Source organism: Schizosaccharomyces japonicus, assembly GCF_000149845.2.
Source record: "Schizosaccharomyces japonicus yFS275 unplaced genomic scaffold supercont5.2, whole genome shotgun sequence".
Lineage (NCBI taxonomy): Eukaryota > Fungi > Ascomycota > Schizosaccharomycetes > Schizosaccharomycetales > Schizosaccharomycetaceae > Schizosaccharomyces > Schizosaccharomyces japonicus.
In genome coordinates this window covers 990,621-1,016,652 of record NW_011627861.1, presented here as the reverse complement: position 1 = coordinate 1,016,652, position 26,032 = coordinate 990,621, and the positions used below count along the sequence as shown (strand labels likewise).

At 47.7% G+C, this 26,032-nt stretch overlaps 11 protein-coding genes across 11 annotated transcripts; 8 read left to right on the top strand and 3 right to left on the bottom strand.

Annotated features, from left to right (window-relative positions):
• The first annotated feature begins 145 nt into the window (after positions 1-145).
• Positions 146-2,945, top strand: SJAG_03395 (inner membrane protein Mdm31). The gene is made up of 2 exons (XM_002174507.2): positions 146-1,990; positions 2,113-2,945. Exons 1-2 carry the CDS (start codon positions 356-358, stop codon positions 2,260-2,262), a joined length of 1,785 nt encoding a protein of 594 aa, XP_002174543.2. The 5' UTR covers positions 146-355; the 3' UTR covers positions 2,263-2,945.
• On the bottom strand, positions 288-2,894 carry SJAG_03394 (transcriptional regulator). Its single transcript, XM_002174506.2, has one exon. The coding sequence runs from the start codon at positions 2,765-2,767 to the stop codon at positions 2,339-2,341; it is 429 nt and encodes a 142-aa protein (XP_002174542.1). The 5' UTR covers positions 2,768-2,894; the 3' UTR covers positions 288-2,338.
• Positions 2,946-3,197: 252 nt separating the features above from the next.
• Positions 3,198-6,284, top strand: SJAG_03393 (metallopeptidase; the record flags this gene model as incomplete). The annotated part of the gene is made up of 1 exon (XM_002174505.1): positions 3,198-6,284. The coding sequence occupies one exon, from the start codon at positions 3,198-3,200 to the stop codon at positions 6,282-6,284; it is 3,087 nt and encodes a 1,028-aa protein (XP_002174541.1).
• A 288-nt stretch (positions 6,285-6,572) lies between these two features.
• SJAG_05301 (origin recognition complex subunit Orp3) lies at positions 6,573-9,121 on the top strand (the record flags this gene model as incomplete). The annotated part of the gene is made up of 2 exons (XM_002174504.2): positions 6,573-6,608; positions 6,686-9,121. The coding sequence occupies 2 exons, from the start codon at positions 6,573-6,575 to the stop codon at positions 9,119-9,121; spliced, it is 2,472 nt and encodes an 823-aa protein (XP_002174540.2).
• A 529-nt stretch (positions 9,122-9,650) lies between these two features.
• On the top strand, positions 9,651-10,070 carry SJAG_03390 (hypothetical protein; the record flags this gene model as incomplete). The annotated part of the gene is made up of 1 exon (XM_002174503.1): positions 9,651-10,070. The coding sequence occupies one exon, from the start codon at positions 9,651-9,653 to the stop codon at positions 10,068-10,070; it is 420 nt and encodes a 139-aa protein (XP_002174539.1).
• Positions 10,071-11,051: 981 nt separating this feature from the next.
• Positions 11,052-13,984, top strand: SJAG_03388 (transcription factor Hsr1). Its single transcript, XM_002174502.2, has one exon. The coding sequence runs from the start codon at positions 11,513-11,515 to the stop codon at positions 13,175-13,177; it is 1,665 nt and encodes a 554-aa protein (XP_002174538.2). The 5' UTR covers positions 11,052-11,512; the 3' UTR covers positions 13,178-13,984.
• A 407-nt stretch (positions 13,985-14,391) lies between these two features.
• SJAG_03387 (Lid2 complex subunit Snt2) lies at positions 14,392-17,911 on the bottom strand. Its single transcript, XM_002174501.2, has one exon. The coding sequence runs from the start codon at positions 17,741-17,743 to the stop codon at positions 14,501-14,503; it is 3,243 nt and encodes a 1,080-aa protein (XP_002174537.1). The 5' UTR covers positions 17,744-17,911; the 3' UTR covers positions 14,392-14,500.
• SJAG_03386 (NAK protein kinase Ppk13) lies at positions 17,721-19,398 on the top strand. Its single transcript, XM_002174500.2, has 4 exons — positions 17,721-17,943; positions 18,003-18,385; positions 18,430-18,635; positions 18,689-19,398. Exons 1-4 carry the CDS (start codon positions 17,822-17,824, stop codon positions 18,911-18,913), a joined length of 936 nt encoding a protein of 311 aa, XP_002174536.1. The 5' UTR covers positions 17,721-17,821; the 3' UTR covers positions 18,914-19,398.
• Positions 19,399-19,404: 6 nt separating this feature from the next.
• On the top strand, positions 19,405-20,750 carry SJAG_03385 (Vid24 family cytoplasmic vesicle protein). The gene has a single exon (XM_002174499.2). It carries the CDS (start codon positions 20,077-20,079, stop codon positions 20,659-20,661), a length of 585 nt encoding a protein of 194 aa, XP_002174535.1. The 5' UTR covers positions 19,405-20,076; the 3' UTR covers positions 20,662-20,750.
• Positions 20,751-21,054: 304 nt separating this feature from the next.
• On the top strand, positions 21,055-25,240 carry SJAG_03384 (STE/STE11 protein kinase). Its single transcript, XM_002174498.2, has one exon. The coding sequence runs from the start codon at positions 21,278-21,280 to the stop codon at positions 25,181-25,183; it is 3,906 nt and encodes a 1,301-aa protein (XP_002174534.1). The 5' UTR covers positions 21,055-21,277; the 3' UTR covers positions 25,184-25,240.
• A 235-nt stretch (positions 25,241-25,475) lies between these two features.
• SJAG_03383 (60S ribosomal protein L30) lies at positions 25,476-26,008 on the bottom strand. The gene is made up of 2 exons (XM_002174497.2): positions 25,718-26,008; positions 25,476-25,636 (listed from the first exon to the last, which is right to left on the bottom strand). Exons 1-2 carry the CDS (start codon positions 25,954-25,956, stop codon positions 25,546-25,548), a joined length of 330 nt encoding a protein of 109 aa, XP_002174533.2. The 5' UTR covers positions 25,957-26,008; the 3' UTR covers positions 25,476-25,545.
• Between the last annotated feature and the right edge of the window lie 24 nt (positions 26,009-26,032).

Genomic DNA, 26,032 nt, shown 5'->3' with positions numbered 1-26,032 from the left:
AAAGAAAAAAAAGAAAAAAAAGAATAAATGGTACCAAGACTTTACACTCGAAACTAATGGTTTCATACATCTCTCTTCGATTCCCCCATTTCTATCGTTAACGTGTCGCTACACAACAAAGCTTATTTAACTTTAATTACAATGACGTAAACAGAACACGCTTTACGAGGCACACCTATCAATAGCACATGGAAAGAACCAAAACAGATAATTGCTTGTTCTTGTATTTTAGTACGTCACCACAACTTATCTACTCATAATTTGAAGAAACCACTTCAATTTTATTACTTTCTATATCTAACTGAGCCGGAATCCTTCCATTCTCGACTTTATCACAAACTACGAAAAAACATTCATGCCTGGACATGGAGCCGTACAAATAGCTCGCCATACTTTATTCCGTTCTCTGCGGACAAACATTATCCCACTCTCCGTTAGAGCTCAATCAATAACACGGACACGAATAAACTCGGTTCGTTTCGTGCATTCTTCCAACTATAGAATAAAGCAAAATTCTCCACGGGCTCTCGAAAAAAGAAAATCCGTTTTACCGCGGAATCAATGGTTTAAAAGGCATCAATGGCAAAATGTTCGTCAACTGTCGTTTTTTTCTACGCATTGGAAACGTCCATTTGGTAATACTTTTCACAAACTCAAAAACTTACTGTTTCGGCAAAGCAAACCTCTAACTGTTGACAATGTCTCGGCCTTCTTCAGCTGGTGGCTTGTTAGCCATATCATTTGGATCGTTGTTGGTACAACAACCTTTTTCTCATTGCTTATATATTTATTAAATACCGTTTTTGCTCAGGAGCTGCTTGCAAAATGGATCAGTCAGTTGGTCACGCGCAATACTGGATTCCACGTTAGTTTTGACAGTGCAATTGTTCCTAATTGGCGAAAAGGTTTAATTACGGTAAACAAAATGGTTCTGCATCGTAGGCCAGAACACGAAGAACCTTCCTTAAAGAAGATTTCTCCCCAGCCTGTTCACTCTGTAAACCAAAAAACACAAGAGCCTCGTTCAGCTAATCAACCAATCGTCTTGGCACCGAAGAACATGATACAGAAAAACGAAGATTACACACAATTCGACTTGACCATTGAAAAGGCCGATGTCTCGTTTAGTTTTGTTCGTTGGCTTAACGGAAAGGGTATCATAAGAGAACTGTACTTGCGCGGCGTGCATGGAGTGGTTGATCGTCGTTTCTTAAAACAGGATTTGACTTTGGATCCTCGTGATTACAGACGTAAGCACAATTGGGGTGACTTCGAGTTTGAACGTTTTAAACTAGAAGACCTCCGCGTGACGGTTCTACAGCCAGACGGACCAACCAGATTTCCCGTGAATGTTTTCTTCTGTGAATTGCCACGTTTACGAAAGCAATGGCTTTTATATGACTTTTTGAATGCAAACACGTTGACGGGAAGTTTTGATAACAGCATGTTTACTATTCACCGTCTGCAATTGCAGCCTCCGTCGGCGCGTAGAAACACAAGCTTTGGTCCGCCTGGTTCCCATTACAGCAGACTACGTATAGACGGTGTCGGTGTTCGGCATTTAAACAGAGATGTTACTGGCACTTTTAGCTGGATCACTCATGGAAACGCTGATTTCATTATTGACCTAGCGTTCCCCCCAGAACCAAAAAAACCAACTTTGCGACAACTCTCTCGCGAAGTTTGGAACCAAATTATAAAGAAACAGCCGTCAAACGGTGCAGAGTCATCAAAACTTAGAATTAAGGAAGCTAGTCCTAATGTTTGGTTTGACGTACGCTTGCGACTTAATAATCTCCGTGCAGCTGTTCCGATCTTCACTTCAGATGTGAGTTATGTGAACAACGCGCTTATTCGGCCCATAGTTGCATACATTAACTCCAGTCGCACTTATATTCCCGTATCGTGTCGGTTTATAAAGCCGTTATCCGATTTTGATGGTAGTTGGACACTGTCAGATAGCGGGATTTTGCAAGAGCTTTCATCAAGGGTAAGCCTTACGCTTGAGAACGTTGTGACAAATGGAAAGAAACCATTTTATAACTAAGCGTGTAAATGCAGTTCTTCTACAGTCGCAAAGAAAAATTTAAGACATTATCGCTAACAACATAGGTGCACGAGTCCTTCGCGCGTGACGTGGTTGATCAAGATATTCGTCGACGGCGTATACAGACTGTTGGCATCTGGAGTTTCCAAAGGATCGTAGAATTGTTACGCACATCCATGCAGGAATTGTCACCCATTTCACCGGACACCAGATAAGAATAACAATTCAGCATCCTGGATTAATGACTGAAACATTCTGTCTTGCGGCTCATTCAGTGTGATGTGCAAGTTACTACATTTCACTTTTGAAAGCAATTGCGTTTCGTTTTTTACGACGTTCGACATCATTATCCTCTTGAGCCTTGTACATTGTTCGAGCATATGCTGCTTTAGGTAACAATTTTCGATCCCATATCTCTGCGGGGAGCATTGACCCACTTGGATCTTCAACATGAATATGCTTTTCCAAAGAATCAAGCAAATTTGGGTTTTGAAAGTCGCTATTTTCTAACAATCTCATGTGAAAATGAACACCATTGTCCTTTAACCGCAAAAATTCATGAAACTTCTCATTTAACACTGGAGCAGCTAACTGGTTGGGTGGTGATGCCGGAAATTTGCCTTTGAACTGTTCATCACACGGTTTTTCGGACAAATCTTCTTTTTCGGCTTCCTCTTCATCTTCCGAGGCATAGGCTACTAATGGTGCTTGATGATTCATTCCCGTTTACTAATATAAATAACTGATCGCTTGTTCAAAAACAGTGAGCATTACCTTTCTGTGTTGCTTCTCCCCAGTCGAGACCTAAGTCTGTCAGACCTCGACCGCTTCCCAAACAATACTTCCCCACTACCCTTCAAAAATAAAAGCTACAGCAAAAACTTTCATCTGCTTCTACGGACCCGTGTTAGGCGTTATTTATTGAATATATATTTTTTTGTTTCCAACGCTGTGAAGCCCGAATTTCTGAGAAGAAAATATTAAACTGAATTATAGAAGTCTCCCTTCCTCCATTTGTTTTGTTTTCTTACGTTGCCCCTTCAAAACAAAAGTTAACTTACTGTTCTTTTGTTTCCTCGTTAAATCGTTCATTGTGTGTTGTAAACCGGTTTCAGTTTTTCGTTTCTTTTCGAACCTTCTCAGACCAAAAATGCCCTTTGAAACCGTTGTCTCGTCCAACATTGGGAAGTTTCCAGTGTACAAATGGATTCATAAAGAATCCGGGTTCTCTATGTGCCTTGTCAAAACTCATGTAACTGAAATATCCTGCAATATCGTCGTGGCTACGGAAACACATAATCAGCTTGGTTGCCCTCATACTCTGGAGCATCTTTGTTTTATGGGCAGCAAGCGCTATCCCTTTAACAGCACTCTTACGCAAATGGCAGAGCGTGTCAGCGCAGAAATTAATGCTTACACAGCCGAAGATATAACCGCATATGAAATGACTGTTCCAAGTGAAAAGGGTTTTCTTCGACTACTGCCTGTGTTTGCTGACCATGTGCTCCAACCTGTTCTAAGCGATGCTGCTTTTCGCACTGAAGTCTTTCACGTCAACGAACAAGGCGAGGAGTCCGGAGTCGTGTTTTCCGAGATGCAAAATGTACAGAATTACGAACTTGATTGGGATACAATGCGCGAAATCATGTATCCTGCCAGCAGCGGATACCGGTACAACACCGGAGGTCTCACACAATTTCTACGCAAGTTGACAGTTGAAGACATTCGAAAATACCATAAACAATATTACACCCCAAGTAATGTTTGTGTCGTTGTTCTTGGTCCTGTTGATGAAAATGCTTTGCTGAAAGTTGGTGAGCAAATCGTCTCAAACTTTATGGAGGATGGTTTTCAATCATCCGCAGACTGGAAGCGTCCCTGGGTAGATACCTACACCCCTTGTTCTCTTCCCGAGAGCGTTGTTCGTACCGTTGAAAAGCCTGCGGACGAAGATGACGAAAATGCAGAAGTGAAGGTCTGGTGGTACGGACCTTTGTGTAACGATGTAACAACTGTCTTCGCACTTGACCTTTTGTTCACTTATCTCAGCACCTCCGCGGTATCCCCCATCAGTCAAACATTCATTGAGATTGAGGACCCGTGGTGCAACAATGCGTCTATGTACGTAGATGAGGGACTTCCCAGCGCCATTAACCTTTCCCTGAGCGGTGTGCCACTCGAACGTATGGATGAGTTGGCTATACGTATCCACGAATTGCTCCGGTCCATCAATTCTATTGATATGCAACGTATGGAGGAAACACTTACAAAAAGTCGAAATGAGCTTTTAACTTACTTGGAAACGGATCCGAGCCTGGTATTTATGGATACAATTTCTCATTGCCATGCATTTGGTCCACGTGACGGATCAAACTTGGTCGAGTCTCTTGACTATTTGCGCCAGTACGATATTGTACAGTCATGGACAGAAAAGCAATGGCTGGATCTTTTACGTAAATGGATTGTGGATGCGAAATCAGTTACAATTAAATCCCGTCCATCTTTTGAATTCGCCCAAAAGCTGAAACAGGAACAAGAAGAACGCGTGCAACAAGCCGTTGAGAAGTACGGACCGGAGGGTTTGTCCGAGCTTGGACGTCAGCTTGAGCTCGCAAAGCAAGCAAATGAAACCCGACCCCCCGTTGACCTTATCCGCAACTTTGCTCATTTCGATCACCGCGATATCAAATTTTACGAATCAAAGACTGCTGTGACTAAATCAACACATCGCAATGAATATGCCAATGATGTCCAGGCGTTGGTTTCCAACGATGAAACGCTCGTCCAAAAGAATCCATGGTACATCCAGTTTGATCACATCGAAAGCGCATTCGTTACCACTACCGCACACATATCAACTTGTCAAATCTCACCCCATCTGAAGGACTACCTGGGAGTGTTTGCTCGATATGTTCAAGTAGCTCCTGCTTGTTTGCCAAATGGTGAACAACTCGACCATGAGCAGCTGGTTCGCCGACTCGAACGCGAAACGGTAAGCCATGATGTTAATCTTGATGTTACAGAATCAACATGCCGATACACACAGCAGGATTCTACGCGCGAAACACTTGTGGCCATGGTGCGCGTTTTGTCATCGGACTACGAACGTGCAGTTTTCTGGTTGGGTGTACTTTTGGCACACACAACTTGGGACGTTTCACGTCTTCAGTCCGTTGTTGGTCAGTTGCTTTCGGAAGTCAAGTCCCAGTTCCGTAATCCGGAGCATGTCGCGCCTGCTTTTGCCAATACGGTACTGTACAACGACCACTCGCTCCGTTATCGTCTGAGTCTTATTCAACAACGTCGCGTGCTCGAGCAGTTGCGTGCGCAACTGCACACGGAACCCGAAACTCTTATAAGGGATTTAGAACTGCTGAGAAAAGAACTGCTTCGACCGGAAAATATCCGGCTCCATGTGTACGGTGACGTTTTGCAGATGAAAGAGCCCGTAAAGCAATGGCAAGGTTGGCTTACCTCAAAATCGACCGGCGAGACTACGGATGCTGGCGAAAACGGTGATTTTCTCTCGAGCTCTGTTTTCGAGACCTTTTCCACCGGCACCCTTCATGTTATCCCCATGCCTGCAACCGAAAGCAGTGATATAATCCATGCGGTCCGGGGACCCAAGGATTGGACGGATCCCCAGCTTCCTGTCATCATGCTTCTGTCAAGTTGGGTATCCATTTTCGATGGTGCAGTAGGCACCGCCATTCGCGGAGCTGGTCTCGCCTATGGATACCACTTGTCGATCGATGTGGAGGGAGGCATCATCTACTTTGTTGTAAATAGTAGTCCGGATGTTGTGCAAGCATGGTCCTCGTTGAAAGAGCTGTTTGGCAAGATCTCGGCAAACTCAGATAGCATAAGCAACACAGAGCTGGATACGGCTCGCTGCATCGCTTACTCTCAGCTAACTTACTTGGGAAGCAACCCGAGATATGCCGCTCGGACCTCGTTTGATCAGCAAGCCCTGAAGGGTTTGGGTGCCGACGCTCACCGTAAGCTCCTTGATCAACTGTCTCAAGTCGGCTTGGACGCTGTTAGAGACGCATTGCGTAATGTGTTTACCCGTATATTCGACCCGGCCCAATCCACGACGGTAGTGACGAGTTCGTTAGCCAAGTTGGATACCACTGTCAGTACATTCTCCCAAGCAGGTTACGCAGTGGAGATCCAGAAGCTTGGTGAATGCGAAGATGGCGACGAGAGTGAAGTTGAAGACCAGGGCGCTCAGTAACGACCGTCCACGGCCACCCGTCCCTTTGTAACATTTCTAGCGTGCACCGTTCCAACACATGTCTGTGGCCCATGGACCTGCTAGACGCACTCCTTCTTACTAATTGACATTCCCCGTGTACAATTTGGGCAGCAATTCCCGAATAGGCCCCCATGGCCTTCCTGCCATATTTTGCGATTTTGTGTTTTTGTATTCTGTCTCCCCCACACCATAGCCCCCACACACATGCACGAAATCCCACTAGCTGCATTCATTCCACCAACAACGCGAGCTTGATTCGACGGCCTCATGTCCCTATTGCTGCAGCACGATTCTCTCAGCAAAGTAAGTGCAATGCTCCCTGTTGAGGACGCCCGACGTGGTGTGTGTGGAGAACGTGAAACGCTAATTCGGTTCTGTAGGGATTCTATGCCATAAAACCCAAAGGAACGCGTCCGTCGACGCGGCAATCGCCGACCAGCCCGTCAATTGCTACACACAATGCAGAATCCGACTTGTTGATGCCGGTCCTGCTTCCGGAAGACGCGGACAAACGCGCCGAGCGCGTTCGGTTGTGCCGGGAGGTCCTTGCTGAGCTAGACCAGATCACGGAAACGACACTGACGGCCAACAACCAGCGGGTTGCAGCAGAACTGGCAGCCTTCTTAACAGCGCCGTACAACACACACGGGAAGCTCCGCGGAGCTGTACTGTGCAGTGGTGGGCGGAACACACTGCACTCGCGATTCTACGAGCAAGTTGTCGGCGCAACAAACACTGTGTCGCGTGCGGACGCACGGCGCGTCGTCATGCTCGACTTGCGTACACATCGAGACTTGAAGAACTGCTTCAAGCAGATCGCCAACACGGGTGTCGCCGCTGGTGTGTGCGCGTACGACATGGACGCGCTCCGGGAAAACCTTATTATTGTATTCAAAAACGTGGAGGACTGCATGCCCGGGCTGCTCCAGCAGCTCGTTGCAGCGCTCCGCGTGCTCATGAACAAGCCGGGCAACACGCACACCGTCCATGTGGTGCTTGATGTCCGCGTCCCGCTGGAAATGTTCGACGCGTCCCTCTCTGGCCGATTCTTCGAGGCGGTAGAGCCGCGTGTGTTTCGCATGCAGGCCATTACCGCAGGACTCGAGCAGCTGCTGGAGCGCGTGGACGCGCTAGACGACTTTATGCTCGGCGCACGTGTTAAGCGATTTCTGCGGGGCATGTTTTACGAGCACAGCTGGAGTGTGGAGAAGGTGCTCTCGGCTCTGCGCTACGCGGTGCTATGTCATTTCTACGGAAACGCGTTCAGTGCTGTGTCTGTGAATGTGCTGCGGGCCCCCGAGGATGCAGAGGCACTGTCGACAGCGTCGTTTTCTCCCATCCTTGCGCAGGCTCTCCGCACATCGCCTTCCTTCCAGCGCTCCGTGGGGTTCTGGGCCCGTGGGCTCTCCCCACACTCCCCCGCAAATCGCGCGCCCGCAGACTCCACAAGCGCTGCAGGCTGTGCAAGCCCAAGCGACCCCACACTTGTGAGCCGAAAAGATCTGCGCCCGCTGCTCGACGACGACACGGTGTTCTTGCACTTCTTTCGGGCGTGCGTCACCGCCATACGTCACCGCCGCCGGCGGCTGCGACAGCGAGCGCAGGCCTGGCTGCAGGTGCAGCTGCTGTGCGAGACAGACGCGACACACACGCTGAGTCAGTGGATGGACGTGCTTGCCGAGGGAGGAGCAATGCTTCGGGACGCCTGTGCGCAGGCGGCCCAGCTGGTGCGGCGGCTCGACTCGTCCGCCACCAAGCGTCTTCTTGCCTTCTGCACCTCGACCCTGGCCCACGAGCCCGCTACGCTGGACACGTGCCGCACTTTGAGCGACAGGCTCGACGGCATTGTGCAGCGTTTCCTCGAGCACCCTGCCGCCGCCGCCGCCGCTCTTCTCGTCCATTCCGGCGGCGCCGGCAGCGGCAGCAATGATGTGTTGGTGAGTGCCCAGGTGGTATTAGAGGGCTTCCACGGCACCGCACACTCGCGACGAGTCGCCGAGCAGGGCCTGCGGCCGGAAATCCACGAGTACACGGCGCTGCTGCGGGAGCTCGAAGCGCTGCTGCAGCAGCTCGGTGCAGACGACGACTCCCTGCTCCGCACGCTCGTCGTCGAGTCCCCGTTCCCCTGGTCGACGGCGACGACACAGAACCTGCACGTGCGGGGCGGTGTCGAGAATTGCCCCTTCTACGAATGCGTCTGCTACGACTATGTCCGGCCGCTGGAGCAGGCGTTTGCCGGCGGCCACCAGCGCCGCGTCATCCACAGTGCCTGCATGGCGCCTGCGTTCTACGGTGTCGTCGATGTCGCGGACGCGTCGGACGCGACCGCACAAAGCAATGGGTGCGCAGACAGGAAGGAGGACCGCGACAGCGTCCTCGGGAGCAATCCCGCTCCGTCCGCCGCTCCTGCAGCTCCCTCAGCTCCCTCAGCTCCTCCCTCAGCTCCTCCAACTGCTGCTGCCTCTCCTGCCGCGACCGCTTCCCACGGCACTCCCGGGATCAGCGTCCAAACTCCGCGGACAAAGTGGGAGCCAGACTTGGCGGTTATGTACCGATTGTATTGCGAGTCTGGCGGACTCATCAACCTGTACGATTGGTTCGTGGCGTTTGCAGAGGCTCTCGCCCACGACGCAGACGACGAGCAGGCTCTTGCCCACGACGTGTCTGCTGGAGCCGGCGCGGGCGACGACTCCTCCACGTCTCTTCTCACTCAGGCGCGCTTCTTCTTCGCTGTGGAGGAGCTGCGTTTCCTGGGCCTGATTCGTCCAACCTCGCGAAAGACCGACCACGTCCAGCGCGTCATTTTCCAGCATTGACGGGTCCACGCGTCGCGTCGCGTCGTCTATATGCACCGCCGCCCCCGGCCTGCCTGCTGGTGACGCGCTCGCTGCATGACGTCATCGCGGTGGTGCGTCCCAAGGGTAACATAGCCAAGCGAGAACCTTCCTCCCTCCTCCCCCTCATTTCCTCCATCATCCCCTACGGTTCCCTGCGTCCTGTTTGTCCAGGCTCAGGCCATCGGCAACCTGCTTCCTGCTGTCGTGCACAACATCACCTGTCTGGTTCCCACGGGATCCCTTGTTCTACCAGGTGACTTCACGACTCAGGTTATGTGCATGTTGGGGTGGTTTGTTAGGTTACGACTAGGTTATCCAAATCTTGCCAGAAAGGGGGCCGTGGTGGTGGCGATGATCCGCGCGACACGATCGTCATCGCTGCAGAGCAAACGGACAGGGCCGTGTGGGCCAACAGAAGTGTAATCTGGGACAACAGCGGACACAGGGGTAAGGCACCACAACGGCGACCGCGACAGCGACAGCCAGAGCAGCAGCAGCAGCGGTGGGCATGGATGTTCGACTGCGCATCTTCCGTATGTCCGGCCAATGGCAGTTTGAGCGCGGCGATGAGGCTCACTCGTTGCTTTGTGGACGATTGCTCGTCAGCGAGCCGTCTGCGAGCGTCCATGCGACGCAGCAGCGTCGTGTGGGCAGCACAGAGGAAGCGCACGGCGGTGACTCTGGCAGCACACAGGCAGCACACAGGCCAGCGACCCCGGCCAGAGTCACTGCCGTGCCTAATGCTCGCTCGTCCACGTCGTCACCGCTGCCAACCCTCGCCCGCTCGCAGCTAAGAGCTGGCTCGCAACCGCCAGACGCTGCTGGCCTGCTGTGGTTGGATGGAGCATCCGGGCGTGGATCGCTGATCAAGGGGCACTCCGGTGTCTCCGGTCTCCAGCGAGCAAATAACAGCTCGCGAGCCAAATAGACCCCGTTGAATGACGTAATCCGGAACGACGGCTGGCGATTTAAGTTTGGCGTTACGCTTCGGTTGCACGAAGGTTCGAAACGAGCCCAGGGGCCAGTGCCAGGAGGACGCTGGCAGCCAATGCACAGGACCTTGGGTGGGGCGGGGAAGGAGGGAAGAAGCAGCAACGCGCCGCCGCAGCGCCAGGCAGGCAGCTGGGATGGATGGGGAGACCCTCCTCGACAGGCCCGTTGCTGCTATTCGTCATCTGGGCGTGCATCTTGTGTTTTCTGCATGCTGAACCACCTCTGGCGTCACGCTCGCTTGCGGATTCGCTGTTTCGCAACATCCCTTTTTCCCTCGTGGTGGCTGGCCCCTGCTGGAGTGTTGTGAGCGGAGTTCCTCCCGAAATGCAAAATTAACTCTTCAGCTAGCCGACGTCCCTGACGCGAGCCGATGCCTGTTGCGTGTCGCTCACCAATGGCAGGCGCCCGAATTAAAGTTTGCTCGCTGATTCAACGAGCACTCAGGGGTGGAAAGAATCTGGATTTCGTCTGCGACGGCGTAACGAGAACACCACCGATGCTCGATTCGATAAAAAATCAGCTGCAGGTCCATTCGTGTCTTCGCCGTAAATCAATTTCGCTCCGCGTTTTCCCCGGCCCACTTGCTCGTCCTTCTACGGTTTCTGCTGCCAGCGCCGCGCTGCCCACCTCTGCGGCCTCTGCTGCCTTCCCTGGCCCTGGCGTCGCTTCCGCCAGCCCGGGCGCTCGCTAGCGCAGGCGTCTGCTTCTCCACTATTCTGTCGCCTTTTGCGACCGACTCCCTTTCCTGCATTGGCATGCCGCTCGCTTAATCCATCGCGTGGCCCGTACGCGTGCTATGACGCCATTTCGAGATAGTCGTTGGGAGTAGTTCGCGCGCGCAAAATACTCCGATTGCATGTTCCTGCACCCGCGATAAAGACTGTCCACGCTACGTCATACAAAATTCCTGACGTAGGGCCTGTCCGCATATAAAGCGAGCCGCTCGCCGCTCTGCGGTATTGGCAGCATACGATTCCAGGCGAGCGACAAGGTTGCGCTTGTACGGAACATTTTTTTTACCTCTAACGACCCTCACATCACACTCTCCTCCTGTCTCCTGCGCGTTCGCCTTTTCCCGCTCGAATTGCACGGGCCTTTCGTTTCTGCGCATTCCTATATTTATTTTTGCAAGTCCCTAGGATTCCACGAAGACTCCTGTGAGCTCTTCCCAGTTTTCTTTGTTCTTTTTGGGGGTTCCATTCCTTTTTGTGAACTCATTCGCGGCCGCCGTGCTCCTTCTCTTCACTCTGGTCCGCTTGCTTCCTCGGCTGTACCTCGGCTCTTCCTGCTGTCCCTTGTTACCCCTGTTGGACAGTCACCACCACAAACACCACTCCCTCCCCTGTAACGTTTCCATTCTACACCCCCACTTTTGACATGCAGCCCGCCTCGAGGCCTCCTACGCGGATCCCCTCAGGGAAAGGCCCGTTCATGGGACCGCCACCGCCTCCCCCGATGCTGCTGCCCACGCTGCAGCCCGACAACTCGTCGGTGCAGAACCACGGCATGCAGATGCAGCTGCCGCCGAGCTCGACGCTCTCGGGCCAGCTGCCCTCGCACCAGCTGTTCGGCCCTGCGTCTGCGTCGTCGACGGTCGGCAACGGCCTTCCCTCGCTGTCGTTCGACAACTCGGCCTCCTGCCTGTCGTTGGCGAACTCGCAGGTCGCGCCCGGCGTCTACTCGATGCCCATGTCGTCGAACGGTCTTTCGTCGCACAACTCGTGTGCGTCCCTCCCGTCGCTTTCCGGCTTCCCAAGCCAGCAGCAGCAACAACAACAACAGCAGCAGCAGCAGCAGCAAACTCGAAAGCTGGTGCCGTCTAGCCCGAACAATGGCTCCCTGTTCGATGCCGGACTTTCTGCATCCAAATACCAGCAGCCCAACGGCAATGCTTCCAGCACAACTTCTCTTTCCTGTCTCGGCAACGGCCTCTTGCCCATGCCCATGTCTTCTCAGCAGCAGCAGCAGCAACAGTCCTGCCCTCCAAAGGCGTCTTCCGGCTACGCAGCGTCTGCTGCCGCTGCCTTTTACCCTTCGATGATTTCCCCGCACACGCCGGAGTCTGCAGAAGATTCTGCAGCCACTGAAAATGCGGTGCAGGCGACCAACTCGTCGGCGCCCGTCATGCCTCCGTCCAGCATGAACGACGCGTCGAACGGGGTCTCGTCCATGCTGCCGCCCACACCGCAGTCGCTGTCCAACACGCCGTCTTCGTACGCGCAGCCCTCGTCCAACGTGTCGGTCTCTGCCGGCCTGCCCGAGTGGTATGCGCCGTCGTTTGTGACGCAGGCGGGTGTGTTGCCTTCGTTGCCGGCAAATGTCTCCTTCTACAAACCATCTCAGCATTTTGTCAGCTCCAATCTTGCTCAAAACGGAATGGCCTCCGCTGCTCCATCGCCCTCCAATGCGGATCCCTCCGGTGTTGCGAGCCACACGCTGCAGCCCTCTGCGTTCCCCAACTCGGTGGAGACGGGCGGCGACAACACGGTTCCTTCCTCGGCGAACATGTCGCCCTACATGTACATGCCCAACAACCAGGGCGGCAGCAATGGCTCAGATGTGGACGGGTACGCCAGCAAGCAGACGCCACAGACGCCCAAGCGGCGGCGGACGTCGACCGCTTACGCCAAAACGAAGCATCTCCGTTCGCCCGGCGGTACCACGTTTGTGTGTCGTCAATGCGAGAAAAAGTTCAAGCGGTCTGAGCATCTCAACCGACACATCCGCTCCTTGCACTCGGACGAGCGTCCGTACGCGTGCTTCTGCGGTAAGCGTTTCTCTCGTCGAGACAACTTGCACCAGCACGAGCGGGTCCACATGGTGCCCGCTCGTCGGCCCCTCAAGTTCGGTCTTGCTTCGCGGATGATGAAGAACGAGGCGGTCGCGGCAGCAGCTGCTGTTGCCGCTGCCAACCAACAGTGTCTTTCGCTGCCTCCTCCGCAGCAACAGATGCAGTCGCCCCAGGCTCCCAACCTTGGGATGCCCCCGACGCTTCCAAACGGCTTACCACGACACTGTACGCACACGTCGGAAGGCCATTGATGCCCATGTATGCATTGGCGCCGCCGCTTCCCCAGGCGGACAACTCGGGCGCTGCTATTCCTCTTTCAATCCTATGCTCAATACCCTTCCGAACGCTAATACTTCCTACCTTCCTATGATGAACCACCACCCTGGACCGTGATTGGAACGCATGCACACTCGCTCACGTTTTCACCCATTCATTACACAACATGCTCATCCTCTTCCTTCCTGCACTTGCTCTCGCTGCAAATGTCTCCCATTCAGCCGTCCTGTCAGCCTCCCTCGCGGGGGCTCTCGTCCCGACTCGTACCTTGGTTAGTCATGATTGTGTCTTTTTGATTCCTCTCCCTCGTGTCCGAACACCTTTTACGGCGGTGCGGTGGTCCCCGTCCTCTAGACGGTAATGTGTATTGTTTTCTTCACCGTCCTCGTACCCATTTCCACTTTTGTCCCTTTGTTTTCTCCCCTTTCATTAGCTCTCGTCTTCTCGTTGTTTCCTGCCCGGGTGTGCTTGTTTTTTCCTTTTCACTTTTACGCAATGATTATTCACCCACTTTTTCCTTCCCGGGCTACCTTCGCTTTCTTTTGCTTGGATTCCCTGCTCTTCTTTGTGCATCCAGTAAATACCCCTCTCACTGCTGTTTATACGCTAACAGGATGTTTGTTTTGCATTTGTTGTTCTACGTATGTGTTTTCATCTTAATTGTTAGTGCGACGCTCAATGATGCTTTTTAATTCTTCGTTTCTTTCTCCTCTATCTTGGCTGTGTGTTTACATGAAGGGACGTCTGTATCGAGATGTATGTAAATTTAATGTGTGATGAATTATGTTTTCTGAAATTGGCTACGGCGCGGCGACAAATCTGGGGGGGAGGGCTTCAGGAGGGAAGCAGGGTTGATGGGGGGATTTTGGGGGATTGCCTTGGGGTCTTTTCTCTCTATATGGGGTCTGTCTTAGGTAGGGGTTCTCTCCTGAAGGAGCCCTTTTTTGCTGACCATTGTACTAGGGCATGAACGTGTAGTGTCTCACATGTACGCCATGCTTAACGAGAGAGTACATACGTTTGTTGCATGTCAACAAACCGCTTCTCGGTTATGTAGAGGTTCGTTCGGGGTTTCTTCGAAACTCACTTACTTTGGTAAGGGTCCGTTTTGGCATGAAAAAAGTAAATAATGGTCTTCCAATTGTGCCACTACAACGGACCGTTATTTTTTGTAGCATTATGAAACTCGTTTAGAGATAGAGAAACAGAAATGAATTCATTAACCAAAAACACAAACATAAAATATCATGTCTATAATAATCGTAAACAACCTGTATGAAGAAGCGAACGGAAACGTTTCAAGAGCCTAACGAAGAAAGGGCGGTTTTTGCAGCTGATATAGTTGTAGAAAAACAGAAATGGCATATATCTCCAGGCCACCAAAACGGACTCACGGTTTCGTGACATAGCGAACAGCTGTGTGATGGCACAGTCTTATCTTCAACTTGTACGTTTTGTTTTGAGCATGCGGCACTATCGAACATAATACGATAAGGCATCCGTTGAGTGCAGGAAGATATGAACTCTTGCCAAACGACACGTTTCGTAAGCGTGAAAATATCACCTCGTCGAAACAACGAACGAGGTGGTTCGTCTAGTGGGCAGTAGACAACTGGACGGAATACAAAAGGTTTCGTAGCCGCACTCTCAGTTCCATAGTCAACAAGGCCATTAAATGATTTCAATTGAGCCTCTGCCGCGGTAATATGCCGCTTCATCCGCCGTTCCGCCTCGAAGACGAGGTGCCAGTTATTCTTCAAGGCACATGAAGAATGCACGCGTGCACCACATGTGCAGCACGGGATAGTAACCCCAGCAGTGGAATAGCAAATGCTACAACGGCCTTCGTACAGTTCCGGCGGGAGACTCCCGATACCCCAGATGGGTTCATTCAAATAGGTAGACAGGGCCACGCCGGGAGTCCACGTTGCACATACAACATGGACCCAATTCATTTCGAACGTGTCTTTTAGCATGAGATCTGCAAAAGGACGATGACAGAGAATGCATTGACGCTGATGTTTGGTAATGGTAAGAGTTGATGTAAACGAACACGATGCACATAACCAGTTCTCATGCACCCCCTTCTCCACATCGTTTTGTTTTTGGTGCCTTGCTTTTTGTAAGATGCTTTGACTTCTAGTGCTCCGGTTCCGGACTCCATTGGCCTCTGGTTGGGCTGTCGAACTGGCGATGCCGTCTTTCTTGAAATAGCATTCCTCGTGGACAAATAAGCCGCATTTCGAGCATCTAAGCATTCCTTCTAAAGAAGACAGACCGCAAAAATTGCAACATGCTACTAGAGAAGCATTGGTGACAGCACGGTTAGCTTGAGTCGGAGCGACAACCTTTGGGTGTGCTAATTGATGCTTCGGTTCAAGAACGACATCATTCTGGTTGGGTTTTAAAGAGTGTACTGGAGAATGCGAGTCATGATGTGTTTTTGCTAGACTTTCGTCGTTTTGAACAGACCACGACAGCCTTCGGGTAACATCAACCTCAAAAATGCTCTTATGCTGAACGAGAGCCTGCTGATCTGGATGAGAACTTGTCGCATATACTCGCCATATGCTGCCACAAACGTTGCAAAGGGTAGAAGGCACGGTCTTGGCGTCCAGCTTTGCATTTGATTTAGACGGTTCGACGAACCATTGATCGCTTCTTTTGGTACCGCACCAGCGGCACGTAATTGGCTTTCCTATTTTCTGAAGTTTAGCACAATCAAGTCGACCCGGATCACCGACTTCAGAAAAACCTATTACTTCTGGAAGATCCGCACATGGTAATTTTCGAAGAGCATTAGCGCCACTGGTACTGGCTTTCCACTTCAAGAAACACAATATCACATCTTTAATGCCTATGTGTTTTTCTAACTGTTCTGCCGCCTTGGCTAAGGAAAATCCAGTAGTTGCGAATAGAGAGAACAATTTCTCCTGCGACTCGGCATCGCAGCTGTCAGAAGGTTTACCGTTTTCAAGCCAATCCTTTAATAATTTCAGCGCTGGTTCATTTTCGAAATTGCTGCAAAAGAAGGCCTCCATTGCAATATTAACAGTAAATGTAAGAGGAATGTACAATTTTTTCTCTTCGAATGTAGCAAACACCTCAACTAGATACTCCTCAAAGTGCTGCTCATCAACAGAAGTTGGTAAATACACCATACACGCAGGGCAGGAATCGTTGTTTAGTAGAAGAATTAACCCTTTGAAAACAGCATTTTCCAAACTCGGCCATTGTTGAAGAAGCCAAGAAAAATGGCGTTCTTGTATTTTATTTGAACGTTCCTGTTGTGACGTTTCCTCGTCAGTAGTAGTTAAGGCTTTAATTGATGTTCCGGGAATGTGCGTAAGCTTAGGCTTTGCAAGTGCAGGAAACCGATCTTCCGACGGAGATTCAGAGGATGCTTTCCTAATATTAACGAAACGGATATTCCAGGGTAATCGAGCCCATTTTGATGGTTCGCCAATTGTAAGTTTAACATCCACTTCTTTCTCCTCTAGCTTCATTGGCACATCAGTAGGAGTGGGAGATGGGGAGGCAGTTCCGCTTGTCTTGATGGAGAGAGTAATTTTTCCATTCTTGTTTCGAATAATTTTGGCCGTAGGCTTTGCTGTCCTTCGTTGAGTGCCGTAGGAGCAAGCGGCACATGCCCAGGCAAAACCGTGAGGCGGTTGTTTTGTTAATGGAGGCACTAAACAGTGCATGTGAAAAGTACTCTTACAAATGGAACAGCATACAGAAGTGTCGGGAGCGCACCATTGCGCGCAAGTTTTACAGTATGTTGGAGCCTGGAATAAGAACCGAGATTTACCATATTCACAGACTAGGTAATCATATTTTGACATGAAAAGACTGAGCGCATTATAAGGAAGGTTTTTTGCTTGACTGGTAGGAACCAGGTCAAATATTCGACTGATGTTTTGGTCAAACAAACGTTCGTAATAAAAGTGTAGCGGCAGTTTCCGGTATTCATCTAAATTTTCAATACAGCTTCGATGAGTTACGATGCACTTCCCTTTGATGTAAGCCACATTGTAAAGGTCGCTGTGCATACTAGCAAAAAGCAACCGGTTGTCGCTACTATTCCGTTGTATATCTCGAGGACGAAAATACCAATTGAGCCTTACCATGTCGAATATTGCGCTTTCAGTAAATATATCAGACTTCTCGAATGAGATAACTCTTGCTATTTGAAGGGGCTCGCCAAGAATGTAAGGAGAGATGAAAACAAAATCATTAGGTTGAATTATTTCGCCATTAGGCAAGATACAATAGGCAATGTTGTTTCTAGGTAATTCTTTTACGTCCACGATGCCATACTCTGTCATTAGCCCTGGTTCATCGCTTCGAGGGACGAAAAATTTTGAATTCCTGATAATGTGGCCATTGTGCTTTTCTGAGTCTGGTAAAGCAGAAGCTGTGTCTATTGACTTTCTTTTCTTGCTATCTTCAATCATAAACAGAGGTGTTTCAGTCTGTCTTACGTCTGAAAGGTTCTCGTCCTCATTGCTGACCATAGTGGTTTCAGCTAAGTGCTTCATATTGGGACGCAGACCTTAGTGTTCACAGTGCCACCGATTCATTTAGCAGTATCTGCCAGTTAAAGGCACATTCTTTTGATGCATTCTTTCTTTAAATCTGTAGCAAGCAGAGTTGATTCGTTACTAACAGGATTGTCCACTAAGTCAACGGTTTCGTTACAACATGAACAATACACTGTACAACAGGTGCTGGGTGAAGGGTTCGTTCCGGAAAAACACAATATAGATATCTATTGCTTCTTAAGTATCTAACGATCAGTGGTTTCTCTTATGTCTATTTAGTTAAACATGCAAAAGATGGAAAACTGTTTGCTCTTAAAAAAGTCAAGTGCTCCTTCGGAAAGGAGAGTCTTAAGAAAGCTATGAGGGAAGTTGAAGCTTACAGTCGCTTCTCTAACAAAAACCTCATGCAGCTTATTACTTATGAATTGAATGAAAATGAGGGCCACAAAGCAGTTTTTATGTTGCTGCCCCATTACGCAAGGGGTAGTTTACAGGAAATGATTGACACTTGCAGAACTAGAAACTCTCAGATTCCTGAATCGCGAATTGTTCTGTGGTGCCGCGGAATTTTGAATGGTCTTCAGGCCCTTCACAATGGCTATTCCGGAAAGCGGTTTATGCATATGGATTTGAAACCAGGTAAGCATTGTTTCTTAAAAGAATGTACGGCTTATAATTCAAAGGTAACATGCTGTTATGTGACAACATGCACGACGTTGTTTTAGGTGATTTTGGCAGTTTATCCGAATCTCCTCGTTTATTGCAAACACACCCTCAAGTTTTGGCTTTTCAAGACGAGGTTGAAGAGAATTGCACTATGGCTTTTCGAGCGCCAGAACTGTTCAACATTCATCGAGATATGACCATAACTGAGAAAATAGATATATGGGTATGCTGGAAGACGATCAGCTTCGATTCGAGAATCACTTTCTAATTACTTAGAGCTTTGGGTGTGTACTGTACTCGCTTATGTACTTAATCGGACCCTTTGAAAGATACCAAATGGAGCAAGGTGGTTCGCTTGCTTTAGCTATTAGTAAAGGGTCCTACAATATTCCTGAAACACCCGAGTATGACCAGAAACTGCACAATGTGCTCAATGTTTGTCTCACGAAAAATGTTGAAAGTCGCCCCTCCGTTCCCGAACTACTCCCTTTTTTTGATTAAATGCGTTTGTGTCGATAATATTCTCTTGTCTAATACCCTGAGCGAAAACAACCATGGCCATCAGAAAATAAAATTGGAAGCATCTCATCATTCGAGCGTGTTATACACCTCGTAAGAACAAGGATGATCCAAGTTTTCATCATTGGCTTGACATGTATTGCTCTTCACCTCTTCTCTTCTGTGCCTATTTTCGAATTCGCGCTGCTCTTAATGTACTCGCCGTTCGTTTCATTTATATACTGACTTTAATAACTGAGTTGAATGGATTCCATTAGGGACGTAAGGCAGCGTCGTTTCCTTGTTAAACATTTAAGTGTGATTGAGTTCCTTATTTATCACTTCAACAAAAGCTGCGAATATGGTTCAGATTTATCGTTTGCGATAACCGTTCCCGTTGCTGCTTCAATGAAACCGCTTAATCAGTATATCTATAATGTTTTAATACTCCAGATAAAAACAATAATGTAGGAACGAGTGGAATGAACGTAGTAACCATTTGTCACTTGTGTCTCCAAAGCATATACTATAATATGACTGCTAGAAGAAAGCTACGAGTCAACCCCACTTAAACAGGTGTAAACCATTGCCATACCGGGTTACTAGTAAGGAGAAAAATGATTATTCTCTTTACGCAAGTATTATCTGCCGTTTGGTTAAGTTATGGGGAAGGTTTGTGTAAATGTCAGGATAACCACCATGGACCGAGTTGCTCACTGCTGGCATTTTATGTCAAGAAGTATACGTTTCCCCTATAAGTCAATTCTTATTCGTTCATAATTGTTATTCATCTGTGATATTCTGTTCAATTTAGCCGTAATCTATTACATAGTGTCGTTCCTTATAAGCGATCATACACTTCAATTTTCATATACACAAAAGAATCCTTGCACGAGACAAATGTGCAGTTCGTTTTATTTTTGCTTTACAAAAACAAGTGGACTATTATAAGGGACTAAGACCCCGGGAATCTCCTTGATATCACGTATAACAGTTTAGTTTTTAGCTGGAACAAAATCTCGTATTACTTCCCTCAATACAGTTCAGAAAACAAACACAAGGCGCGGCCGTTATTTATAAAATAGAGAGAACGCTGTTTTGCTGTTCTTTCACTTCATGGAGATTTATCCTCAAAATCTTTCACAAAATTATAATTACCAAATAGGATGGAGTGCTTCTCATTCTTACGGAATGGATCTGTATTTCGCGGTAAACAAATGTCTGAACGGGCCGAGTATAACGTTCATGTTACAATTCTTCATGTAAATCTACGAGAGTCAATGCTATGTGGTTATTTTCATATCGATGATGACGACGAACACAATCTTCCCCTTCTGACGACCTACTTTGAGGCTGAAATAATTGGAGAGAAGTTTTCATTTCTTACTAAATGGCCTGAATGGGGGGCAAATGAGTCTATTGATTTCCGTCATTGGAAAAAATTGGGCGGTTTAGATGACTCAATAAAAAATGAATCTCAAATGAAGAACTATGTCAGACGTGAGCCGTACAAGCACGATTTAATATTTATGCGGTGGAAGGAATTGGCGTTATTTGATCGTCCGGCTCCGGGATCTAGACTTTCGCACGCTCCAAAAGCTGTCAGTTATGAAGGTTTTTATTACATAGCTTTCAGGCAGAGCACTGGAGAGATTACCGGCTACTACTACCACAACAAGTCTAATCGTTACGAGTACCTAGAGTTTAAGCCAGTGATTAACAAAACATTCCCTCTTTATGAATTCAATTAGTCCAATTTCACCCTCCGCTTAAACGTCATTACATCGGTTACAAAACAAAAATAAGATACTTTTGCTCATATAATTATGGACACCAGCCTAATAGACTTGATTACATTTGTTACATTTTACTACTAAGTTACCTACTTGAGTTTACGATTTTGCTTGCAACGCACTGGTGTAAACTAACATAATTTTAACTCTTAATAAGACGCGTCTGACATGACTATAGGTATAATGAACACCTACCAATGGTTTGTCACCGTTAGAATGGAAAAACATAACGATCCGGTATAAAAATATTCCACGCAACAAAAGTTGAACAAATGGAATAAAACTTTTCAGAGAAATGCTGGGTACCCGCACCTTCATCCTCCCTTTCATTTGGCGCAGCCAGGTGGGTCACATTAACAACCTTTAGACATCGTTCATCCACCACCACCACCTGCCTTCGCCAAAAGCAGCTTTTGTTATATTGAGGTGGACAGAGTCAAATAACTCACAATAGCTAGCACAAACGACGGAACTCGTTATAAGAAAAAAGCTCTTTGATTGATTGGCGCCTAGAACTACGCGCTCTTAATTCTCAATTGCTTTTCAAAACCAATTCTTATTTCATAAGAGGAATATGCTGAGTAGCTATGATGGTCTTCACAGCAGAGATAATGAACAACAATTGAGATATTTGACTGAGAGTCGTGAGCACAGCTCCTCATCCTCACAGAGTTTAGTGGACGAACGTAAAATGAAGTCTTCGACTGATTTGGAATCTCTTAATCAAGTGGCTTCCCAACGTCCAGCACAACGTCCCATAAGTCTTACAAGGAATCACAGTGGTGCTTATGCTCCTGTTCGTCATCCTCACAATCATGGTTTACCATCGAATCCTGCTTGCTACAAAACAATTCCGTCTTCTGCAACTCCAACGCCATCGAACTCTCTTCCGACAAATTCATCTTCACGTTCTAGAAGTAATTCTATTCGGAAGCCTTGGTACAATCGTGACCCTGCACTGATTTATCAGATGCAGGAAAAACATTATGTCGATCGTTTACATAAAGACGCTGAAAACAGCTACTACGACACGAACGTCGTCCCATATTCAGAAGAAGACAGTGACGCCGACTCTGAAACAATAAGTTTAACACAACCGCGCTTTAATTTTGATCAATTCATTGACGTTCCGAGTTTGCCCTTTGATGAGCAATCCCTCGCAAATCCGACTTACAGAGAGCGACTAGAATGGCATTGTATGCTCAGTTCTGTTCTTAAGGGTGAAGTTATGCAGTCGGAGAAGAAACGAATCAGTGGAATTTCTAATTCTGCGGAACGGGAGAACCCAACGGCTGATCTCTGGCTCGGTTTACAAGCGTGGTTGCATGGCCGGTTGACAGCTGACCAAGCTATCATAATTCAGGAAGCCCGGTGTGAAGTTGATGCCGTGCTAAAGGACGTTATTAATTTTGAAGTTAAGCAAGGCGAAGGACATCCGACTGCTTACAATCAAGTAAAGTCATTGCTAGATCGCCTTGATAAGTGTGAAGGTCTTTATACCTCGTCTGAAACAATGGTGCAGGACAAGCCTATGTACGGCTCTCCCACATTCACGTATCACGCCGAAGCACTCCTCTCTTGGTACAATATGGTTAATAGTGTGGCTGTCGAAACTGAGATTCTTAAAAAATGGATTGGAAATGACTCGTTTGATATTACATTGCGGACTGTACAAGACAACGTCGCAGGTATTCAAACAAGCTCTTCCTTTATTGAACGCATATTAAAGGAAAGCAGTTTACAAAAGACGTTTGAACAACGTTCACTTGTGTCGCTTAACCGGACGATTCATCGTTCTAAGAATACTATAGCCACTAATGCAGATGCGTTTGCTAAAATGCACTTGCCTTCCTTTGAAGACAAAGTATTGGTTCTTATTAATTTTCCTACAAGACTAATTGAAGAAGTTCTTCGTATGCGACTTGCATACACGAAACGTTTAAAAGACCCAACGATGCTTATTGTCGATTCAATGCTGGATGACTTTAAAATAGCTATTGCTGTTGCGGTCCGTGTTAAACGAGAATATCAGGCAATTGCAAGTCCTTTACCTGGATGGTCCTTACCCCCTATGGTCGGCGAGACTTACGACGCTACTCTACTTGATTCACTGAAGTTCTACTTTAAGTTGTTAAACTGGAAACTTGGAAGTGGAAACAAAGCTATTTGCTTTAAAGAAACCGAGATTTTAGAAACGGAATGGGCGTTTCTGGAACAGCATGCTCGTTATATTGAAAACGGTAACATTCAAATGGCCGAGCAATTTAGTCTCTTGGCTAATAGGCTGCTACTTAATATTCAACGCTATGTCAAAATTCAATGCAGAGGCCCGGAAAAGAAGACGGAATCGACTCTTAACAGATGGTATTCACTGTTGCTGGACAACACACGCCTTCGATTTAGACGAATCTTGCGATTTTCTCGTATTATTAACTCGAAATTTGAAAATGCCGCCGAGTATTACATCGACGAAGGCAATGTACACTATTTTGTCAACAATTTGGTCACTAGAGGTTATTTTTTAGCATACACTGCTAACTTGGAGCATGACGGCATCTATATCATCGGTGATCCATCCTTGTATGATAATCCCGAAGGTGTGAAAACACTCTTGCTAGAGTTTGCATCTCAGGAGATTGAACATCTTGCAGTCAATAACTCTTTTGTTCTTATATTTTCCCCTAAAAACTCTATGGTTTGGAACGGAAGAGTTGCTGATGTTGACATTCCTGATTTTGAAATTGATATTCAACCAGGCCACGTTCGGCTAGTATCTACAAACCAGCCAGGACATCTTGAAAATGCTAAAAGTACCTTTGAATCACTAAATAACGGTATCGTGAAGACCACTATTGAATACCGCTCTAGCTTGCCTCGAGTATACAAGGAGTTTTTAAGACTCAGTAAACTGTGCATGAAGTTATCAATGACAATTATGGACAGTGTTGCTACTATACGCAAGGCCTGTGAGGGTTACGATTGCCATCATTTGATTTATTATGCCTTTACAGCGGCTGCTGAATTCGGGCAAAGGGTTCTTCGGTTTTTGTGTATTGACCCGGCAAGGAAAGTAGAATTTCAACAAATGCTGGTCAAACTATCCGTTGACTGGATATCGTTCATTTGCGACGAGTGTGATCCAACAGATCGGAAAACGTTTAAATGGGCTGTTACTTCTCTGGAATTTGCCATGATTATGACTCATGGTACGAATGTCTTAGCAGTTGACGATGATATATTTGCAAAGTTGCGAGAAAAGGTAGGCAAGGCCATGGCATTATTGCTTTCACATTTTGATGTGTTAGGTCTTCGTACAAAGATTGCTGCAGAAGCAGAACAAGAACGCACAGAAGCAGCTTCTCGTATGATCAAGCGGCCGCTTGTGGATTTGAAGAATCTGTTACAAGAGGATGAAACGACAAAGCTTTTGCACGAGGAGATGCTTAGCCATCTACAGGAGCTTGAAGAATGCCGTTTAGCGAAGCAAACTCAACGACAGTTCATTGGAAGAGTTCTGGATGACTCTGTCACAGCCAGTAAGGAGTTCCTTCAATTGGCTTCTTCCCTTTCCAACATTACGATGCGTTGGCAGCAAGGCCGTTTTGTTCGAAATGGTACGTTTGGCAGTGTTTATGCTGGTGTCAATCTCGACACTGGCGACTTAATGGCTGTAAAGGAAATAAGACTGCAAGATCCTCACTCTGCATCAACGTTGGTCAAACAAATTCAAAGTGAAATGAGTGTTCTGGAAATTCTTGATCACCCGAATATTGTTACTTACTATGGTATCGAAGTTCATCGTGACAAGGTTTATATTTTTATGGAACTTTGCCAAGGTGGTTCCCTTGCGGATTTGCTTTCGCATGGTCGTATAGAGGACGAAACAGTGCTACGTGTTTATGTCTTACAACTTTTGGAAGGCTTGGCATATCTGCATGGCCGGAGGATTGTTCACAGAGACATTAAGCCAGACAATATTTTGTTGGATCACAATGGTATTATCAAATACAGTGACTTTGGTACCGCGAAAGTCGTTGGTCAAGGCGAAAGCGCTAGTCGTGACACAAGTCAGGATGATCGCACAACCCTTAACAGTCTAGTCGGTACTCCCATGTACATGTCCCCAGAAATAATTCTTGGCACTGAGAGTGGCAGACTTGGTGCAATGGATATTTGGGGATTAGGTTGCGTCGTTCTAGAGATGGTAACCGGCATGCGACCTTGGGTAAACATGGATAACGAATGGGCAATTATGTACCATGTTGCTGCTATGCATAAACCCACGATGCCCTCACCCGAATTACTCTCCGATGCTGGCCGTAACTTCCTTGAGCGGTGTTTTGAGCGAGATGCTTTTAAACGTGCAACTGCTGCTGAGCTCCTTCTTGACCCATGGAATTCTGTCTATCAGACAGAAGCTGGTATCGATCCTACGACACCAACGAGTGAGTCGTTCATGGAACTTAACGGCAGCAGTTAAATCACAGTTCAGAGCTGGCATTCTTTCCCTCTGCTATCGCTGCTCTCCCTTTAAACCCCTTCCTCTTCATAATTCTAATCTTCCTTTCGACCGATGCTCTAAAGTCAACACTACCTAATTTAGTATATTCAACATTAACATGTCAATTTCTATTTTTCTGCAAACGACACGAACCTCATCCGTAGCAAAAGAGTACAACACACTTAATCAAAGCTGCTGCCAAACAGTCAACCACACTACACGACACACACTTAGGATTTTGTCCAAGAGAACTCATTTATTAAAGCCCTTCCAGTACACCAAAAGCAACTCTACGAAATGACACAACCCTTGAAATGCTTTGCTCACGAATTGTACACTTTTTAAGCATCCAAGATGTCAGAGTCACCAGCATCAGTGATGGCAAGGACACCAACACGGAAAAGCTTACCGCAAGCGGTACCAAGATCAATGCTATTTTCGTTAGTAATGATATTTCTTTACGACAAGTGCCTCCAGTCGCTCCATATCGATGCAGAACTTCAGAATACTTACTTCGAGCCAGCGTAGTGGTGAACGTTAGTCTTAGAGAGCATAGCATAGTACTCAAGCTCGGACTTGCGAAGAGGGGGGCAGTTGCCAGCAATAATGATAAGCTTGGCCTTGCCGGAACGAAGAGTCTTCAAGGTAGACTTGTAACCAAGTTGGTACTTGCCACTCTTCATGGTGAGGGCAAGCTTGGAGTTGAGGGTTTCACCACTCTTCTTAGACTTCTTCGAGACCACAGATGCCATTTTCCCTTTTCGTGTGCTGGTACAGGAAGGAACGAAGACAGATGTATAATTCGTTAAGATGTTATGTGACTGCTCT

Excerpts from the sequence above, each read along its gene's own strand:
- SJAG_03395 (XM_002174507.2), top strand. The coding sequence starts at position 356 with ATGCCTGGACATGGAGCCGTACAAATAGCTCGCCATACTTTATTCCGT. Across the intron at positions 1,991-2,112 it reads TGCAAGAGCTTTCATCAAGG|GTGCACGAGTCCTTCGCGCG; the intron begins GTAAGCCTTACG and ends CTAACAACATAG.
- SJAG_03394 (XM_002174506.2), bottom strand. The coding sequence starts at position 2,767 with ATGAATCATCAAGCACCATTAGTAGCCTATGCCTCGGAAGATGAAGAG.
- SJAG_03388 (XM_002174502.2), top strand. The coding sequence starts at position 11,513 with ATGCAGCCCGCCTCGAGGCCTCCTACGCGGATCCCCTCAGGGAAAGGC.
- SJAG_03387 (XM_002174501.2), bottom strand. The coding sequence starts at position 17,743 with ATGAAGCACTTAGCTGAAACCACTATGGTCAGCAATGAGGACGAGAAC.
- SJAG_03386 (XM_002174500.2), top strand. The coding sequence starts at position 17,822 with ATGCATTCTTTCTTTAAATCTGTAGCAAGCAGAGTTGATTCGTTACTA. Across the intron at positions 17,944-18,002 it reads CAACAGGTGCTGGGTGAAGG|TGGTTTCTCTTATGTCTATT; the intron begins GTTCGTTCCGGA and ends TCTAACGATCAG. Across the intron at positions 18,636-18,688 it reads CTGAGAAAATAGATATATGG|AGCTTTGGGTGTGTACTGTA; the intron begins GTATGCTGGAAG and ends CTAATTACTTAG.
- SJAG_03385 (XM_002174499.2), top strand. The coding sequence starts at position 20,077 with ATGGAGTGCTTCTCATTCTTACGGAATGGATCTGTATTTCGCGGTAAA.
- SJAG_03384 (XM_002174498.2), top strand. The coding sequence starts at position 21,278 with ATGCTGAGTAGCTATGATGGTCTTCACAGCAGAGATAATGAACAACAA.
- SJAG_03383 (XM_002174497.2), bottom strand. The coding sequence starts at position 25,956 with ATGGCATCTGTGGTCTCGAAGAAGTCTAAGAAGAGTGGTGAAACCCTC. Across the intron at positions 25,637-25,717 it reads CACCACTACGCTGGCTCGAA|CATTGATCTTGGTACCGCTT; the intron begins GTAAGTATTCTG and ends TAACGAAAATAG.